Genomic DNA, 19935 nt, shown 5'->3' on the forward strand with positions numbered 1-19935 from the left:
AGAAGGGAAGAGAGGAGGGTGGGATGGGAAGGGAAGAGAAGGGAAGGGAAGAGAGGAGCGTGGGATGGGAAGAGAAGGGAAGAGAGGAGCGTGGGATGGGAAGAGAAGAGAAGAGCGTGGGATGGGAAGAGAAGAGAAGGGAAGAGAGGAGCGTGGGATGGGAAGAGAATGGAAGAGAGGAGGGTGGGATGGGAAGAGAGGAGGGTGGGATGGGAAGTAAGGAAAGAATAAAAAAAAAAAACTTCTGGATTCTATGCCGTCAATAATGATGTGTATTCCTGCGAGTTTTGGAACGCAATTCAGTGCCGCCACGTTTTGTGAAATTTGGAAACTGTACCTCTTAGGGATGCTGTCCGCTATTAGTTACAAATTTTATCTGGCCTTGTAATGTCGCATTTCTGTGCTTTTTCAGAACAACACAGTCTTACACTTAAAGGTTTATTTTACGCTTTCGTGATATTATAGACCTATCCTCAAAATGGTGAAGGACTCTCAGCACCCCCATCTATCAGCTGTTTGAAGGGGCCCGCTCCACTGTTTCCCGCCTGGCTGGTACTCGGGACTGTGTCTAACCTTCCCTTAGTAACAGCGACATAAGAAAACCTCTTTAAAACGGGTTATCCGGGAATTAATATTGATGACCTATTCTCTAAATAGGTCATCAATATCAGACTGGCAGGGATCCAATACCCGGGACCTCTGCCCTAGCAGCTGTTAGAAGAGGCAGGGTCCTCTGTGAGCATCATGGCCTCTTCCTAGGCCATGTGACATCACCGTACATTGGTCACAATGGCCTAGGTGCAGCTCACCCCCAATTCAAGACAATGGGGCTGTGCTGCAATACCATGCAGACTCTCTATATGATGTACAGCGCTGTGCTTGGTAGGCACCTGGGAGACTGCCACGCTCAACAGAGCTCCGGTGAGCGCTACAGCTTCCCGAAAGAGCCGATTGGCGGGGGTCCTAGGACTCGGACCCCTTGCGATGTTATATGGATGACCTATGCTGTGGATAGGTCATCAATATTTTTTCCCTTTAGGTCAACTAAGGCTACTTTCACACTAGCGTTCGGGTGTCCGCTCGAGCGCACCGTTTGAAGGGGCTCACGAGCGGCCCCGAACGCATCCGTCTGGCCCCAATGCATTCTCAGTGGAGGCGGATCCACTGAGAATGCATCCGCCTGCCAGCGTTCAGCCTCCGCTCCGCTCAGTGAGCGGACACCTGAACGCTGCTTGCAGCGTTCGGGTGTCCGCCTGGCCGTGCGGAGGCGAGCGGATCCGTCCAGACTTACAATGCAAGTCAATGGGGACGGATCCGCTTGAAGATGACACCATATGGCTCAATCTTCAAGCGGATCCGTTCCCCATTGACTTACAATGTAAAGTCTGAACGGATCCGCTCAGACAACTTTCACACTTAGAAAATTTTCTAAGTTTTAATGCAGACGCATCCGTTCTGAACGGATGCGAACGTCTGCATTATCGGAGCGGATCCGTCTGATGAATCATCAGACGGATCTGCTCCGAACGCTAGTGTGAAAGTAGCCTAACACTGCGCCACTTGCCACACTAGCACTGAACTAGGGACAGAGTCCTTAAACTCTATTCACACTGCATTTAAATGAAAGAACTCTATACCCTATTGCTCCCACAGTTGCCGCCGATGTATCCTATGCAGCAGAAAAGGCATACCAACATATAGCAGCCTGGCAGAAGCCAAAGGGAAATTCTCAGACTCAGAGGCAAAATGCAAGGTGCAGTGGTTGATAACACTCTTGCCCTACAGTGACTGCAGAAATCCCGCATTGTGATTGTCCATATTGCTTCCTTTGCTGGCTGGATTCATTTTTCCATCACATTTTTCACTGCTCGTTTCCATGGTTATGACCACCCTGCAATCCCATCAGTGGTGGTTGTGCTTGCAGACTATAGAAAAATAAAGCACCACCCTATGTGCGCTCCCACGGTCCCGGCCACCAGAGAGGCCGGAGCTTTTTCCTATAGAGTGCAAGCACGGCCACTGCTGATGAATTGAAGGGTGGTCGTAACCATGGAAACGTGCAGTGTATAATGCGATGGGAAAGTGAATCAAGCCAGCAAAGGAGGCAATATGGACAATCACAATACATTAGTAAGTGCCTTGTATTAGGCTACGTCTACACGACGACATTTGTCGCGCGACATTTTGTTGCACTAATGTCGCGCGACAATTTTTATAATGGCAGTCTATGGTGTCGCACTGCAACATGCTGCGACTGCGACGCAACAGTCGCAGAAAATCTATTCGAGATGGATTTTTCTGCGACTGTTGCGTCGCAGCATGTCGCAGTGCGACACCATAGACTGCCATTATAAAAATTGTCGCGTGACATAGGGCGCAACATTTGTCGCACCAATCTGTCGCACGACAAATGTCGTCGTGTAGATGTAGCCTTAACCTTCTCTACATGATAAATGGCACTTGCTGAAGTGAGACAACCCCTTTAAGGGATGCTTATTCGACAAGAAGAACTCGTCAGACTCACCCACGTGAAGTTTCCTATGTACACAGAGGCCTTCACACGCACATTGTTGTAGGTGTACAGCATGGCCGGAGTCTTCTTGTTGGATTCGGCTAAAGTGGCCTGTACCGGGGAGGTCGGTTCATTAGTCTTCCCATCATTGTGAACCGGACCAAGAGATGCAACTGCCAAGACATCATCATACAAGTCTAGCTGCTCAGCAGCAAACTCAGATTCCTAGGGAAAGGCAGAAGCAGTATTATCAATCCTGGCAGCAAACTACTGGCAGCATGCAGAGGACCAGCGTAAATGTTAGGTAATGTAAGGACATGCACACATTCTCAATTATTCACATGCATCTAATAGAAAGACATCTGTGCAAATAGGGTTGATTTTAAATTATTATAAAATTTTATATAAGCAGCTCCCACGCAGATCTGTGTGCCTCTGAGGCAACAGATGACCAACAAACCCCGAGCACAAGTTAAAGGGGTCATCTAGCCTCTAATGAGGTCTAGGACATCACTTCCAGAGGCAGATTTACACCTGAACAGCGGGAGTGCAGGGTGTTTACCCCCCACTGTTCAGCTACTGATAGCCTATCCTGAGGATACCGCATCTATCGCAAAGGCTGGACATCCCCTTTAAAGGGAATCTATCAGTAGATCTGTCCCTATGACACCGGCTGACCTGTTACATGTGCACTTGGCAGCTGAAGGCATCTGTGTTGGTCCCATGTTCATATGTGTCCGCATTGCTGAGAAAAATGATGTTGTAATATATGAAAATGAGCCTCTAGGAGCAACGGGGGGGGGGGAGTTACCATTACACCTAGAGGTCCTGCTCTCTCTGCAACTGCTGCTCCCTCTGTACTGTAATTGCCAGGGCCCGGCAAGTGTATCATTGCTAAGAGAGCAGAGCCTCTACAATGAGAACAGAGCGGGGAAATGAACAGAGGGCGCACTGCAGGCTGTAAAAGGCCGTGCACGGGCAACTTTAGGTCTTGCAGGATTAAAAATTTTGCTTCTCGTCTCTGGCTCAAAAGACATTCTAGATATCTTCAATAACAGACTGGTACATTAATTATGCAGAGGAAGAAGAAAAAAAATATAAAAACAACGAACAACCGTCTCACCCATCCGCTGATCACTTAAAGGCTATAGATATCTTCAGGGCAAATTTTGTTTTATGACTGCATTTTACTCATGTGGGGCTAAAAATCATTTTTTCAATTGGTCTTTTATTAAAAATGTTCAGCCGTTTCTGAGATACAAGGGTTAAAAATCAGTCGGTTTGCAAGCTGTCACAGTCTGTCTTTGAATCCTGTCATCTCAGGACTGTGTAGCTTTCATCTGATCTCCTGACCTCACTTATTTAAGCCATATTCCTATCCGTTTCGAGGGGAAAATAAAATTGTGTTGACATAAGTATTCACACCCTTTACTTAGTTGAAGCTCCTTCTGCAGTGATTACAGCCCGTGGTCTTCCTGGATATGATGCCACAAGGTTTGCACACCTGGATTTTCTGCTATTCTTCTCTGCAAATCCTCTCAAGATCTGTCTGGTTGGAAACCATCTGTGGACAGCCATGTTCAAGTCTCAATTTTTCAATTAGGTTCAAGTCAGGGCTCTGGCTGGGCAACTCGAGAACATCCACAGAGTTGCCCTTAAGTCCTGTGCTTCTTGATGGAAGGAGAACTTTCAGCCCAGTCTGAGGTCCAGAGCACTCTGGATCAGATTTTCATTAAGAATATCTCCACTCAGCTTTTCCTCAACACTGACTTGTCTCGCCGTCCCAGAGCATCTTGGTTCTCAGTCAGAGTCCTTTAGGTGCCTTTTTTCTAACTTTCATGTGTCTTTTGCTAAGGAGAGGCTTTTTTTCCTCAACACTCTGCATAAAGCCCAGATTGGTGGAGTGCTGCAACGATGGTTGATCTTCTGAAGGTTTCTCCCATTTACACACGGATCTTTGGAGTGACCATTGGGTTCTTTGTCACCTCTTTTACCAATGGACTTCACCCATGATTACCTAAGTTTGGAGGGGCATCCAATTCAAGGAAGAGCCCTAGTTATTCCAAACGTCTTCCATATAACAATTATGGAGGCCACTGTGCTCTTGGGAACTTTCGATGCAGCAGATGTTTTTTTTGTCCCCTTCTCCAGATCTGTGCCTCCACACAATCCTGTCTCTGAGCTCTACAGGCAGTTCTTTCCTCCTCATGGTTTGGTTTTTGCTCCAATATACATTGTCAGCTGTGAGACCTTATATAGAAGGGGCTGTGTCTTTCCAAGTCATGTCCAATCGACTGAATCTACCGCAGGTGGACTCCAATCAAGGTGTAGAAACGTCTCAAAGATGAAGAGAAATGGGAGGTCCCAAGAGCTAAAAGTGTCATAGCAGATGTTCTGAATACTTCGGTCCATGCAAAATGTTAGCTTTTCCTTTTTAATAAATTTGCAAACATTTCTAAACTTCTGTTTTCACTTCCTCATTATGGGGTATTGATTTGTGAAATTTTTTATTTTTTTTATTTTAGCACTATGCTGCAAAAAAAAAAAAAAAAGAGAAAAAAAGTGAAAGGGTCTGAAGACTTCTCGAACTCGCTGTAGGTCTTATTTGAGCATCGGAGCAGTTCATGCTCCGATGCTCTCCTTTGCCCTGCACTAAATCGCGCAGGGCAAAGGCATTTTCAGGAGTTCCGGTGACAAACCGGGCTCTCCATGGGGCTGCCAGGAAACCCGGTGATGTCATCGGCACTGATGGGCGGGCTTTAGCGCTGCCCTAGCCAGTAAAACAGATAGGGCAGCGCTAAAGCCCGCCCATCAGAGCCGGTGATGTCACCGAACACACTGCCGGGCAGAAGTTTCCATTCGGCAGTGTGTTATGATAAACAAAGTAGCCCTTGCTCTGCGCGAGCTAGCAAGGGCAAGGGAGCGCATCGGAGCATGAGATGCTCCGATGCTAGCCTCAGGAGGGCTGCCTGGGTGAAAATATGTGTATGTCCGGGTTCAGCTCTGAACCCGGACAACCCCTTTAACTTCAGATCTGGTTTTGTTATTTATGGCTGTAGGAACCCCGATCGAGGTTTGCATATAGCTGGGGGTCTCCAGTCTCACACGAAATATGGGTCTCGGATTCAAATGGGGCTGGGTGGCAATTCCAGACACGACCCGTGCACAAGAGTGGCACCATTTCTGGGAAGAAAATACAAAAACAGGATCTTTCTTCCTAATTTTAGACAAATCCTTCATTTATTCACCCAGTTCAAAAACGAATAGCTACATTATAGAAACGGGCTGGTGGTTGCGCGCTGGAAACTGACTGCAGCCATTCAGTCCCAACTCTGCAACCATCATCTGAGCTCAGACTAACAGGAAACCAAAATTGAGTTCAGCTTTAGAGGTGAATAGAGAAGAAAATGAATCACAATAAAATAAAATAAAAATGTACAATCTTGAAAATTTGGGCACAAACCACAGAGTTTGTTCTGAATGTCGTGTTATACGCCGCACTACATGTGAACGTAACTTGCAAATGGTAAAAAGATCATCCGGTCCCAATGTATTCAATAACTATTGCAAGATCCCAAAAAAAAAAGCCTCTAGATCAGTTAACAGCAACTTGTTGACCGTTTCCAGGCAGCAAACGGTTATTTCCAGACTGCACTAAATTAAATGAACTCGATTTTATCCATTGATAATGAAAGCAAATGTGAATCGGGCCTTACAAACAGACCTGAGTGACCCAGTCATCAAAAACAATATGTCTGCACTGCATTTCCACAGCTCTACAGATTCTTACTGACACCAGGCATAAAAAAATTAAAGTAAATAAGACAGGAAAGGGTAGAAAGGGTTTCCAGAATTTGAAAAACCTGCTTGCTTTCTTCCAAAAAGAGCACCTCCCCAGTCTACAGCACGTGTGTGGTACTGCAGCACTGTCCCATTGACTCCAGTGAAGCCGAGCTGTAATACCAGCCACAACCCATGCATAGGGGTGATGGCGTTTTTGGAATAACGCAGACATGTTTTTCTCATCCTAAACAACCCCTTTAAGAGCGTTAGAGCTTCAGGGCACCAGGCGCTACATGGCAGAACTCACTTCACATTGAAAGGGGCTACTTTGCATATGAGCATAGTCACTGCATAACGAAAATATCTAGGACGCGCCAATGTGTGCCAAATTATTATTATTTTCAACTCTCCCTTGTCCTTATGGTTTTCTACCATGCTGCAGCACGGAGTCCAGCTCACCGCTGATCGTCTAGATTGGGCACAATTTGGGCAAACACTGGGTTTATAAGAAGTATCAGGTCTGTGCAGGATTTAGGGTTCGCAGTGTATCGGTGCTAGCACTCAACTGAATTTTTTTGCAATTCTGGGGTCGCGGTACACGTGCAAGACACGCCACGGCCCCATTCTTATTTTTTAGGCTTCAGCAAGATCAAGATCGCCATGTAGCTGAACCCTTAGGCCTCGGAATGTAGACAACAATGTTTGACAGCAAGCTGAGATCTTGAAAATACTGCTGAACTGAAACAAAGTTGCAGAACGCCCCATTATGGACAGTATTATGTACATGCATGTCATAATACAGACTGGACAGTTTTTACAGGACACACAGTATTTAAGTATACCCTGCACACACATGCCGGTAGTACCCAAGGGCTGGTAATGGATCAGACATGTGCCAGGAAATGATGTGCGTTACTGTACTGTCCATTCATCGCTTTGGGGGTTCTGAAAATAGCAGAGCCAGTGCCCTAGGCGCATTTTGGTGGTCCAATGGCGGTAAATGGAGAAGTGGCCTCGCTTGCACAGTGCGCTCTCAGGTGTTTTCAGAACACCTGTAGCAGTGAATGGAGAGGACACAGTACATGCGCAGTGTGCTACTTCACTTCTGGAGATAGGTGCGGGTCCCAGAAGTGTGACCCGCACCTATCTGACAGCGCAGCAAGTGACCGCACCCATGCACCGCCGGATGTAAACACTTCGGAGACTGGTACATAGACACAGCGGAGGAAGTACGTTGGACCGGAGCGGCAGGTGAGTATGAGTCTTCTGTTTCAGGGGGCAGGCTGGGGACATCACATAAAATGTAATTAGGACTGGAAAATCCCTTTAAAGGGGTTGTCCCATCTAGCAATTTCATACTCACCTGCTGCGAGCTGCGCTGGTCGCTTCCTGGTTTCCGGCTTGTGAGGCTGGACGGGCTTAGTGAGCTTGATTGAAGGCTTGTCCCGGCCGGGCATCGCTGTTTTGAACGTGCACGCCGCCGTGCATGCGCCATGGACGACTTCTTCCTGGCCAGTATAGTACAGAGCAGCGAACGTGCAATGGTGAGTTCTTCCTGGCCGTGTATAGTACAGAGATGCGCTGCATACAGAGCATGCACGTCTAAGGCCTCGTGCACACGGCCGTTGTTTTGGCGGCTCGAATGCGGACCCATTCATTTCAATGGGGCCACAAAAGATGCGGACAGCACTCCGTGTGCAGTCCGCCTCCGTTGCTCCGCAAAAAAAATATAACCTGTCCTATTCTTGTCCGCGCTTTGCGGACAAGAATAGGCAGTTATATTAATGGCTGTCCACGCCGTTCCACAAATTGCGGAACGCACACGGACACCATCCGTGTTTTGCGGACTGCAAAACACACACCGGTCGTGTGCATGAGGCCTAAAGGAACATAACTACAAAAATTCTCACAGGCTCTTCTATAGCAAATTAAAATAGGATCAATGAGATGGGAATACCCCTTTACACGACACCTGCTGCCCGATCACTGTGTAGCAGCGCAGCCATTGAACTGAAATTGCAGAATTGCAAAAAAAAAAAAAAAAAAAACACTGCGCTTCAACCCCGCCCAGTTCAGCGGCTGCACTGCGGTCTCTGGTCCTGCAACAAGTGCTGCGCTAACAGGTTTCTTTTTCCTGCGGGGCCGCAGAATGGACTTATGGATGCGTACAAATGTTCAAATGTTTTGCAGCCCCATTGTGATGAATGGATTTGCAAAAAAACATGGCTCTGATGCGGACCGGAACTACGGCGGCGTGCACAGGGCCTGGAAAAATCTGCGTCCTATTGTTTCCAATGGGAAACTGCGTCATCGTGCTCAGAAACCGGTCTCTGCACCAGCATCAAAAGGGGCTAAACCCCTGAGCGGATCCGCAGGACACGCAAAATGACGACAGGAATCCATGGGTCAACCTCCGCGGATCTGCACCGTTACCGGCCGAAATCTGCAGGGCAGATCTGCCATAGATTTCACCCTTTGCATTATTGAAGACGGACGCGCTGCGGTTTAAACGCGTGGATTTTCTTGCAAAAAATAAACAAGTCCATCCAGCGTACGGAGGAGATTTTAAAAAGTTTCCGCTACATGCACAGCGCTGACGCCCCCTCCTCCCCCCTTTTTGTTCACTGGGGACCACATGACATCTCCTTCCATCCTGACCAATCAGAAGTCCTGTGATCTTTCTTAGCTGCTGGATCCCTCGCCCCTCCATTAACCTGCTCTGCCGGACTAGTGGGTTCTATAGGACTATGGAGGCCACCATGACTATAGACAGGACCCCAGGGACAGACATCACCCAGGGGCAGTGAGATAACCCCCATCCTCCACACATGCACACACGTGTACACAGCATGCGATACAAGAAGTAGATAAATGGCTGTACATGTCTCTTGGCGCCGGCCCGGGTCTCCCCCACCTGCATGAACTCTTCTTCGGCGTAAATATCAATAAGATCCGCCCCGTCCGCCATACCCGGCCCGGGACCCTGGATGTACGAGTCCGGCTGTGTCTCCCCCTGTGTGTGTGATGTCAGGCCGGGATGCGGCCGTTCCTGGATCCCGCACACGTCTCTCCGCACTGTGAGTGGAACTCTGCAGCTCCCACAATCCCGCGCTCACCGGAACTTCCGGCCTGCGGGGGATGGTGGGGTTCCTGTTCTCATCCACTTCCGGGGCTCGGGGTCATCCGGTGACGTCACAGAAGCGCTTGTACAGGATGCTGGCTGTAGGGGTCAGAGCCAGGGTGAGACGCTCTTGGCTCTGGGGGACTACCAGTGTGCCACCAGAACTACAACTCCCAGCAGGCCTCGACTGTCTGCAGCTATTGGAGCATGCTGGAAGTTGTCGTTTACCAAATTCTACAGAGCAGGGGGGTCAGTAACCTCTGGCACTCCAGCGGTTGTGAAACTACAACTCCCAGCATGCCCTGTGCACTTCTGAGAACAGCCAAGCAGATGTGCACACTGGGAGTTGTAGTTTTGCAAAGAGTGGCAGGTTCAGGACAAATTCTACAGAGCAGGGGGTCAGTAACCTCTGGCGCGCAAGTGCTTGTACAACTACAACTCCCAGCATGCCCTATGCACATCTCAGGAAAGCCAAGCAGATGTGCACGCTGAGAGTTGTAGTTTTGAAAAGAGTGGCATGTTGGGGACAAATGCTACAGAGCAAGGGGTCAGTAACCTCTGGCACGCCAGTGGTTGTGCAACTACAACTCCCAGCATGCCCTGTGCACATCTCAGGAAAGCCAAGCAGATGTGCACGCTGAGAGTTGTAGTTTTGAAAAGAGTGGCATGTTGGGGACAAATGCTACAGAGCAGGGGGTCAGTAACCTCTGGCACGCCAGTGGTTGTGCAACTACAACTCCCAGCAGGCCCTGTGCACTTCTGAGAACAGCCATGCAGATGTGCATGCTGGGAGTTATAGTTTAGCAAGCACAAATGCTACAGAGCAGGGGTTTGCAACCTTGTGAGAAAAGCTGCGCAGATTTGCATGCTGGGCGGTCATCAGTATCTGATGGGTGGTGCTCCGCGGCCTGTTCGTAGGCCACTGACGTCACATGACCTATAGGCAGCTCAGTCCTATTCAAGTCAATAGGGTTGAGCTGTAATACCAAGCACGGCCACTATCCAATGTACGGCGCTGTGCTTAGGGCGGGTTCACACTTTGCGTTATGGAATTCCGTTATAACGGAATTGTAGGGCGGAATGCAAAATGGAAGCTTTTAAGAGGCATTCCGTCTTAATACATGACTATGGGGGCACATAACGGTTCCGTTACACATGATAGAAGAAAAATAGTCCTGTCGACCTATAGGTTCATTTGTATTTTTAGGTTGTAAGGGTGACACCCAGGAGTCTAAAAGGAAGATTCACATACCACCACGAGTCATGTCTTCTCATTCTTTTGCCCCTAGACTAAATTTTAGGATTAGGGATCACACAAAAATTCTACCATGACACTAGTTTCCTATTTTTCTAGTAGTATCTTCTGTGTGACTGGAGAAACGGAGCAGATGCTCATGCCGACCAATCCAGCTCTGTGCAGGAATTTTTCCATTTACCTTATATTAGGCTACTTTAGGAAGGAAAAAGTTTTAGTTTTTCTTGCACTGGAGCAGACTTGTCTTCTGGGACCTTTGCATTGACGCCCTCCTGGTTCTTCTTATAGAGCGCACTTCTCTCATCTGTGTTTATTCGCCATGCACCACGGTGGATGACAACTGCTGACACAGGGGGGGATGCGGCAGAGATCCAATTGCCTGTGTGGAAGGAGCGCAAAAACGAAAAAACAGAAGTAAAGAGAGCGCGACTGTTGTATGAGAGCCGGAAGAGAGGCATGCTGGAGAACTGCCTGCTGCTCAGGTACCGCTCGTCTGTCTGTCCACCTGGCTGATTGGAGGTGGACGCTAGCAGCACCCTCGTCCCTTGACGACAGATTACATACTCTTCTGTATACTCTATATTCTGCTGTTTTATTTTCCGTCTTTGCAGCCTGTTTGCCAAAAAATATCTCAACACCATGACAGAGGCGCAGATGTCACAGTACGACCGCCTTATCAACGAGCCTAGCAACGACTGGGATATCTACTACTGGATCACAGGTACTGGGAGAAATCTACTGCTGAAAGTTGTTCTGGGAATGAGAAGCGAAGCAGAGCGTTTACAGCCTTGTACACACAGGGCAGCGTACGCACAGCAGTGGATCCTGCAGCAGAAATCTAAGGCTCTGCTTCAGATCTCTGCCATGGCTTGCAGTGCTGCAGAATCTGCCCGAGGATTAGCCCCATTGAATGAGGCTCCCAGGCTTTGATTCCACATGTAAATACACTGCTCAAAAAAATAAAGGGAACACTTAAACAACACAATGTAACTCCAAGTCAATCACACTTCTGTGAAATCAAACTGTCCACTTAGGAAGCAACACTGAGTGACAATCAATTTCACATGCTGTTGTGCAAATGGGATAGACAACAGGTGGAAATTATAGGCAATTAGCAAGACACCCCCAATAAAGGAGTGGTTCTGCAGGTGGTGACCACAGACACTTCTCAGTTCCTATGCTTCCTGGCTGATGTTTTGGTCACTTTTGAATGCTGGCTGTGCTTTCACTCTAGTGGTAGCATGAGACGGAGTCTAGAACCCACACAAGTGGCTCAGGTAGTGCAGCTTATCCAGGATGGCACATCGATGCGAACTGTGGCAAGAAGGTTTGCTGTGTCTGTCAGCGTAGTGTCCAGAGCATGGAGGCGCTACCAGGAGACAGGCCAGTACATCAGGAGATGTGGAGGAGGGCAACAACCCAGCAGCAGGACCGCTACCTCCGCCTTTGTGCAAGGAGGAGCACTACCAGAGCACTGCAAAATGACCTCCAGCAGGCCACAAATGTGCATGTGTCTGCTCAAACGGTCAGAAACAGACTCTATGAGGGCCCGACGTCCACAGGTGGGGGTTGTGCTTACAGCCCAACACCGTGCAGGACGTTTGGCATTTGCCAGAGAACACCAAGATTGGCAAATTCGCCACTGGCGCCCTGTGCTCTTCACAGATGAAAGCAGGTTCACACTGAGCACATGTGACAGACGTGACAGAGTCTGGAGACGCCGTGGAGAACGTTCTGCTGCCTGCAACATCCTCCAGCATGACCGGTTTAGCATTGGGTCAGTAATGGTGTGGGGTGGCATTTCTTTGGAGGGCCGCACAGCCCTCCATGTGCTCACCAGAGGTAGCCTGACTGCCATTAGGTACCGAGATGAGATCCTCAGACCCCTTGTGAGACCATATGCTGGTGTGGTTGGCCCTGGGTTCCTCCTAATGCAAGACAATGCTAGACCTCATGTGGCTGGAGTGTGTCAGCAGTTCCTGCAAGACGAAGGCATTGATGCTATTGACTGGCCCGCCCATTCCCCAGACCTGAATCCAATTGAGCACATCTGGGACATCATGTCTCGCTCTATCCACCAACGTCACGTTGCACCACAGACTGTCCAGGAGTTGGCAGATGCTTTAGTCCAGGTCTGGGAGGAGATCCCTCAGGAGACCGTCCGCCACCTCATCAGGAGCATGCACAGGTGTTGTAGGGAGGTCATACAGGCACGTGGAGGCCACACACACTACTGAGCCTCATTTTGACTTGTTTTAAGGACATTACATCAAAGTTGGATCAGCCTGTAGTGTGTTTTTCCACTTTAATTTTGAGTGTGACTCCAAATCCAGACCTCCATGGGTTGAAAAATTTGATTTACATTTTTTTATTTTTGTGTGATTTTGTTGTCAGCACATTCAACTATGTAAAGAACAAAGTATTTCAGAAGAATATTTAATTAATTCACATCTAGGATGTGTTATTTTTGTGTTCCCTTTATTTTTTTGAGCAGTGTATATATATATTTTTTATATAACACGGATTTCAGCACAGAAAACATGTCGAAATCCTTGTAAAAAATCCACCATGTGAAAATCCCTTGAGGGTACGATGTCCATGTGTGCAGAATTTTGATGGTAAAACTGGGCTATTACCTTCAGAGTCCTGCTGCCATTGACCACTACATGTTTGGCCCCACGCAGATTTCGCATCGCGTGCCATACCCTAAGGACGGAGTGACTTTAATGGAAATTAAAGTGGTTATCACATGATTAATGTAAACAAATGTAAATCAGACATCATATAGTACATGACAATCTGTAACAAAGCTAGAACCAGCCCTGTACCTCACATGGATCCAGAGATCTCCCCGTTCATTGCTCTGCTACATTTATTTCAAGCTGGCATAGCCTCAGGGGGCATGTCCTTTCTGTCACAGCTTTTTCCCTGTCATGGCCCAGGGGGCATATCCTCTCTGCTGCAGTTGTTTATCACAGCTCAGGGGATGTTTCCTTTCTCCTGGAGTTCTCCCTGCCATAGCTCAAGGGGGGGGGGGGGGGGGTCCTCTCTGCTGCAGCGCTCTTCCTATTACAGCTCAGGATGTGTCCTTTCTACTGCACTCTCCTCCTTTCACAGCACAGGGGGCATGTCCTTTCTGCTGTAGCTCTCTCCCTGTAATTGTCACAGCTTCTAACAGTAGATCCGTCTGGTGGCAGTTAATGGATGAAACTGACCATGTGCCTCCATCTCAGTGAGGCAGGCAGAAAAATAAGAAAAGGAACAAACAGCAGGTGGCGCTACACAGATATATTTGATTGAATAACTCAGTGGCTATGCTTTAATGTAAGCAATTCTATCTTACAGCCATGTTTATGCCTAAAGCTTGTAAGTTTTCTCATCACCCCCAAACCTCAGCTGCATCATGCTAGCAGGTTGTACCCGAAAAGGTGTAAGCATTGAGCACGGGCTTGGAGGGGTAGCATCAACCAGACGGTTACTCACCTGACGTCCATCATTTTTACAGGGGCCCAGGAACCGCCAGAGGAGTTCAACAGCGAGATCATGGATTTGCTAAAGGAATTTGCCAAGAACCGAGATAAGGAGCAACGTCTGAGGCAGCCAGACCTGGAGTACTTATTTAAGGAGGCGCAGTAACTCACCCAAAGGATTCTCGCTGCTGATGGTGATTACCCCAGTCGTCATCAGCTTGTACCCCAATCCTGCGCAGGCGGACATGAAAGAAGACAATAGAGTCAAATCTATAATATTAATAAAGGAAAGTGTGAATGGTGCCGATTGATATTACTATTTTAAAAAAATAACTTGAAAAATGATTGCATGTATTATAAAATCATTACTGAAAGGGGTTGTCCAGTTCTTTTATATTGACGTCCGACCACGTGACTGCCGGAGGTGGAAGGGTGTGCCCCACACTGATCTGTTTTCACACAGTCATGGTCTTACCACAGCCAACGCTAGAGGAGCTCACCGCCTAGAGATTTGTACAGCTATTGTTGAGTTTTATGGTTTCTGTATAAATTAATTTGTATTGAGCTCCCCCTAGTGGTGGCTGCAGGCAGCCAGAGCTTTATCAAAGGGAAATAGAGCTCACTGCGGGGTGAATAATCAGTGTATATATATTAGGGCCGTTTTATAGGAAAAACACATTGGTTTAGCACAAAACCTGTGTGTAAATGAAGCCTTAGAAAAGTAAGAAAACTGTTCTCGGAACTGCAGCTGATGAATGAGGGCTGAGCTTCAGTACCTAAAAGTGGCTGCTACACAGTGTTCTGACTCCATACACTGATCACTGCCAGAATCTGTAGCTGCTGCTAACAGCTATGAAGAGGTCCTAAATCTCCCCCCCCCCCAATCAATTAAACGTTACATTACTTCCTAAAAAAAATATTAAAACACATTTAACCCTTTCAGGACAATTGCCATTTTTCAGCTTTCTGCCCGGGCCATTTTTAGCAAATCTGACATGTTTCACTTTATGTGGTAATAACTTTAAAACGCTTTTACTTATCCAGGCCATTCTGAGATTGTTTTCTCATCACATATTGTACTTCATGACAGTGGTAAAATTAAGTAACAAAATTTCATTTTTATTTATAAAAAAAATACCAGATTTCCCAAAAATTTTGAGAAATTAGCAAATTTTGAAATTTCAATTTCTCTACTTTTATAATAGATAGTGTGACACAGCGAGGGGTTTTGTCTGGGAAGGCAGGTATTTTCCTCCCAACGTGCGGCTGGGCTGGTTTCTAGCCAGGTGAGGTCAAATACCGGACTGGAGTTTAAGTGCCGATCAGGGTTTTGGCAACACCTGGCTGTCCTTAAATAGGCAGCTGGGCTCAGCAGAGATGTCTCTGTTGGGATCTGAGGTTTAGTGCCGGACTGGAGGGCTGAGACCCATGTGCAGGGGGAACAGGCCCCCTAAAGCCTGCTGTGGGCTACTGGAGGCAGAACTGCCAACAAGGTGACTTGTGCAATATGAACTTTCTATTGTGTGTGAATTAACACCAAAGACTGCAAAGTGACGTGCTGTTTTGTGCAACTGCCGCAAGTGAGAATAAACACTGAAGTTTGAGTTAAGAACTTGTATTTTGCCTCTGTACTGCCTCCGCTTACCCTATCTACCAGAGCGAAACCCCACAATAGTAACTCCAAAAATAGTTATTACTTTACATTCCCCATATGTCTACCTCGTGTTTGGATCATTTTGTGAATGCCATTTTATTTTTTGGGGATGTTAGAAGTTTAGAAGCAAATCTTGAAATTTTTCAGAAAATTCCCAAAACCCACTTTTTAAGGACCGGTTCAGGTCTGAAGATCTCTGAGCCCAGCACCGCCCCGCTGTTAATTTTTATTCACTCCTCTCCGGCCTTTTTTTTTTCTCAGTGCGCCATAATCCCGCACATGCGCCGATGTCACACACGTCCTGGCAGCAGCCTCAGCTAGTGACATCGGCATATGTGCGGGATTACGACGCACTGAGAAAAAAAAAAAAAGCCCTGAGAGGAGTGAATAAATTAACAGCGGGGTGGCGCTGGGCTCAGAGATCAGGGGCGCGGCTGGGCACAAACGGCCGGAGGGACAGCTATTTTTATCAAAAATGAAACGACAGAGGGGGGTAAAACTAGTATATTTTTTATGACATAATGGAGACTAATATGACGATACCAAAATCTCAATATCGAAAATCGGGCAGACAGAATCCCTTTAATCAATTTTTTTCCAGTAACAACGCAAGTGTTAACAGCCAAACAAAACTCAATATTTATTGCCCTGATTCTGTAGTTTACAGAAACACCCCATATGTGGTCGTAAAACGGATGTACGGGCACACGGCAGGGCGCAGAAGGAAAGGAACGCCATATGGTTTTTGGAAGGCAGATTTCACAGAGATAATTTTAAGCTGCCATGTCACATTTGAAGACCCCCTGATGCAACCCTAGAGTAGAAACTCCCAAAAAATCACCCCATTTTGGAAACTACGGGATGAGGTGGCAGTTTTGTTGGTACTATTTTAGGGTAGATATGATTTTTGGTTGCTCTATATTACACTTTTTGTGAGGCAAGGTAACAAAAAATAGCTGTTTTGGCACCGTTTTTGTTATTGACAGTGTTTATCTGACAGGTTATATCATGTAGTATTTTTATAGAGCAGGTTGTTACGGATGCGACAATACCAAATATGACAACTTTTTTGGTTTTTTATTTTGAAAAAAATCATGTTTTAGTGTTTTATATTCTGAGACCCATAGTTTTTTTTATTTTTTGGGAGATTGTCTTAGGTAGGGTCTCATTTTTTGCAGTATGAGATGACAGTTTGATTGGTACTATCTTGGGGTGCATATGACTTTTTGATCACTTGGTATTACACTTTTTGTGATGTAAGGTGACAAAAAATGCCTTTTTTGACACCGTTTTTATTTTATCATTTTTATGTTGTTCACCTGAGGGGTTAGTTCATGTGGTATTTTTATAGAGCAGGTTATTACGGACGTGGCGATACCTAATATGTCTACTTGGCGCAGGTCATTAAGGGGTTAAAAGAAGCAGTGAACGGCAGACCCACTGACTTGCAGGTGACGTCTCCACGGATTTGAGTTCTTTCCTTTTCTTTTCCATTTGGTCCAGACCATCATGGGCTGATGTCTTTGGTCAGGGGTGTACAGCTCCCTCTGCCACACAAGAGTAAGAAGACATAGATGGGGGACTATTACAGATTTTACAAATCAGTAATAATAGTGCTCCCAGATTGCCCTGATTAGTAATAGTGCCCCCAATAATATTGCCCAAGATTTCCCTGATTAGCAATGCCCTCCATAATGTGACTAAAAATAATAATGCCCCTACAGTAGTAATTATGCCACTAGAGGCCCCAAAATTTATAATGCCCCTCCTGCATCGACCCCTGTAGCTCTAATGCCCCCTGGCCTATATATATGCCCCCCACCCTAGTGCCTATATATATTGCTCCCCCGATTGTTTCAGTATATAATGCTTCTCCTCCCCCGTTCCATGTAGTTAGTGCCAGTATATATAATGTCCTCCCATAGTACCAGTCTATAATGCTCCTCCATCCTCCCTGTAATGCCAATGTTTAATGCTACCCCCTGCAGCCAGTATACAATGCTCAGCCCTGCACATCCAGTATTTAATACTCTCTACCAGTGCCAGTATGTAATGCTCCCTCCATGCCACTATATAATGCTCCCCCAGTACGCCCTGCTTAGTGTTAAAAACAAAACACCTCACTCCTGATTTATATCAAGCTGGCGGCTCAGGGGGTGTGCGCCTTCTGCAGTTGCTCAGGGAGTGTGTCCTTTCTTCTGCAGCTCTTTCCCTATCACAGCTCAGGAGGTAGATGAAGGATAGAACTGAGCATGTGCATTCACCTCAGCAAGGTAGGCAGAAAAATAAGGAAAATAACAAACAGCAGGTGGCGCTATACAGATACATTTATTGAATAGCTCAGTGGCTATACAAAGTTTTTATTCCCATGCAATTACAAAAGTATTCAGACCCAAGTGCTGGTTTGAAAACTGCAGCATGTTTTTCGTGGGAAATAAAAAATCAGATGGCACAATTAGATCTAAAATGAAAAACTATATCCTTTGTCATACTAAAAGGGGTCATGTATGGAATCCACTGTGAGTCGTACTAAATGACTGCTACATGGGACCTCTGCTATAAAAGAAACAGGCTTTTTTTCATTTCGAAAAAAAAATTCCCAAGGGTGGAGAATCCTGCTCTGTACTGATGAGAGGCAAGCACCCCAAAACAGCTGTGTACAGATGGGTATCTGGCTTAAGGTACTTTCACACTAGCGTTTTTCTTTTCCGGCATAGAGTTCCGTCCTAGGGGCTCTATACCGGAAAATAACTGATCAGGCATATCCCCATGCATTCTGAATGGAGAGAAATCCGTTCAGGATGCATCAGGATGTCTTCAGTTCAGTCATTTTGACTGATCAGGCAAAAGATAAAACCGCAGCATGCTACGGTTTTATCTCCTGCGAAAAAAACTGAAGACTTGCCTGAATGCCGGATCCGGCATTTTTTCCCATAGGAATGTATTAGTGCCGGATCATTCAAAATGCCGGATCCGTCATGCGCAAACCGAAAAAAAAAGGTGAAAAAAGTAAATGCCGGGTCCGTTTTGCCGGATGACACCGGAAAGACGGATCCGGCATGTTTACATTTTTTTGACTGATCTGGATCCTGATCAGTCTTACAAATGCAATCAGTTGGCATACATTTTGCCGGATCTTTCCGGCGACGGAACTGCTTGCCGGATCTCTCTGCCGCAAGTGTGAAAGTAGCCTTAGCTATATTCCCTTGTCATGTCCCAAGGCTTATTTAAAAAGTCAGATCTTGACTCATAGGGAGCCACTTCCAACTAGCGAGAGGGTTTTAAGTATTACAGTATGTTCAGACAAGGATTTCCAGCATGCGAAATCCACATCAGCTTTTTTTGCATGATGCGTTTTTTTAATGCAGCGATGATTTTCATTGTTGCCTATATTCAATGGAAATTCTGGACGCGGAATCCTCATCAAGAACGGACAGTTCACTTCTTTTTCCATGGTCTGGTTTTCAAAACTGCGAGCAGAAAAAAAGCGCTGTATGGTTTAACACGTGGAAGCCCCATGCATGCGTTTTTGGTGCGGAATCCGCATCAAAAATTCTCTGTGTGAACATACCCTTATAAGTATCAATAAAGTTGTGGGGGTTTTATATAGTAATGTAACGTAGTATGATTTTCTGTAGGGCGTAGTTTTTTTTTGCTGGCAATTATAGATCATAGATTGTAAGCTCTTGAGGGCAGGGTCCTCTACCCCTCTGTACCATTCTGTTAATAGTTTCTTGTTTATTGTATTTTTATATTTGTGTAAGGGTCCATTCACACGTCCGTATGTGTTTTGCGGTTCCTCAAAACATGGACGCCGGCAATGTGTGATCTGCAATTTGCGGACTGCACATCCCAGACACTATAATAGAAAATACCTTTTCTGGTCCGCAATTGCGGACAAGAATAGGACATGTTCTATTTTTTTTCAGGAACGGAATTGCGGATCCCGAAAAAATGGATGCGGATCACGGAAATGCGCATTCGCATCCGTTCCAGCCCCATTGAAAGGGAATGGGTCCGCAAATTGCGGAACGAATGCGGACCCAAATTACGGACGTGTGAATGGACCCTAACTCCGACTGGATATACAGCCCCATGGAATTAATGACGCTTTGAAATAAATAATAATAATTACATATA

At 46.5% G+C, this 19935-nt stretch overlaps 2 protein-coding genes across 3 annotated transcripts in view; one reads left to right on the forward strand and one right to left on the reverse strand.

The window, feature by feature from the left end:
• The window catches only part of CPSF7 (cleavage and polyadenylation specific factor 7), a 29086-nt gene extending 19679 nt beyond the window's left edge, over positions 1 to 9407 (reverse strand). The window contains exons 1-2 of one of the 2 annotated variants that reach the window (XM_040409368.1): positions 9210 to 9404; positions 2525 to 2737 (exon numbers count right to left, since the gene is read on the reverse strand). In XM_040409368.1, coding sequence (XP_040265302.1) covers positions 2525 to 2737; positions 9210 to 9263 — 267 coding nt within the window. In that variant the 5' untranslated portion in view covers positions 9264 to 9404. Of the gene's footprint in view, positions 1 to 2524; positions 2738 to 9176 lie in introns of both variants that reach the window. The other variant, XM_040409369.1, reaches the window with a different exon arrangement.
• An 11-nt stretch (positions 9408 to 9418) lies between these two features.
• SDHAF2 (succinate dehydrogenase complex assembly factor 2) lies at positions 9419 to 14486 on the forward strand. Its single transcript, XM_040409372.1, has 4 exons — positions 9419 to 9535; positions 10960 to 11153; positions 11283 to 11392; positions 14177 to 14486. The coding sequence occupies exons 1-4, from the start codon at positions 9434 to 9436 to the stop codon at positions 14305 to 14307; spliced, it is 537 nt and encodes a 178-aa protein (XP_040265306.1). The 5' UTR covers positions 9419 to 9433; the 3' UTR covers positions 14308 to 14486.
• The last annotated feature ends 5449 nt before the right edge of the window (positions 14487 to 19935 follow it).

This window comes from Bufo bufo, chromosome 10 (assembly GCF_905171765.1).
Source record: "Bufo bufo chromosome 10, aBufBuf1.1, whole genome shotgun sequence".
NCBI classification, from domain to species: Eukaryota; Metazoa; Chordata; class Amphibia; order Anura; family Bufonidae; genus Bufo; species Bufo bufo.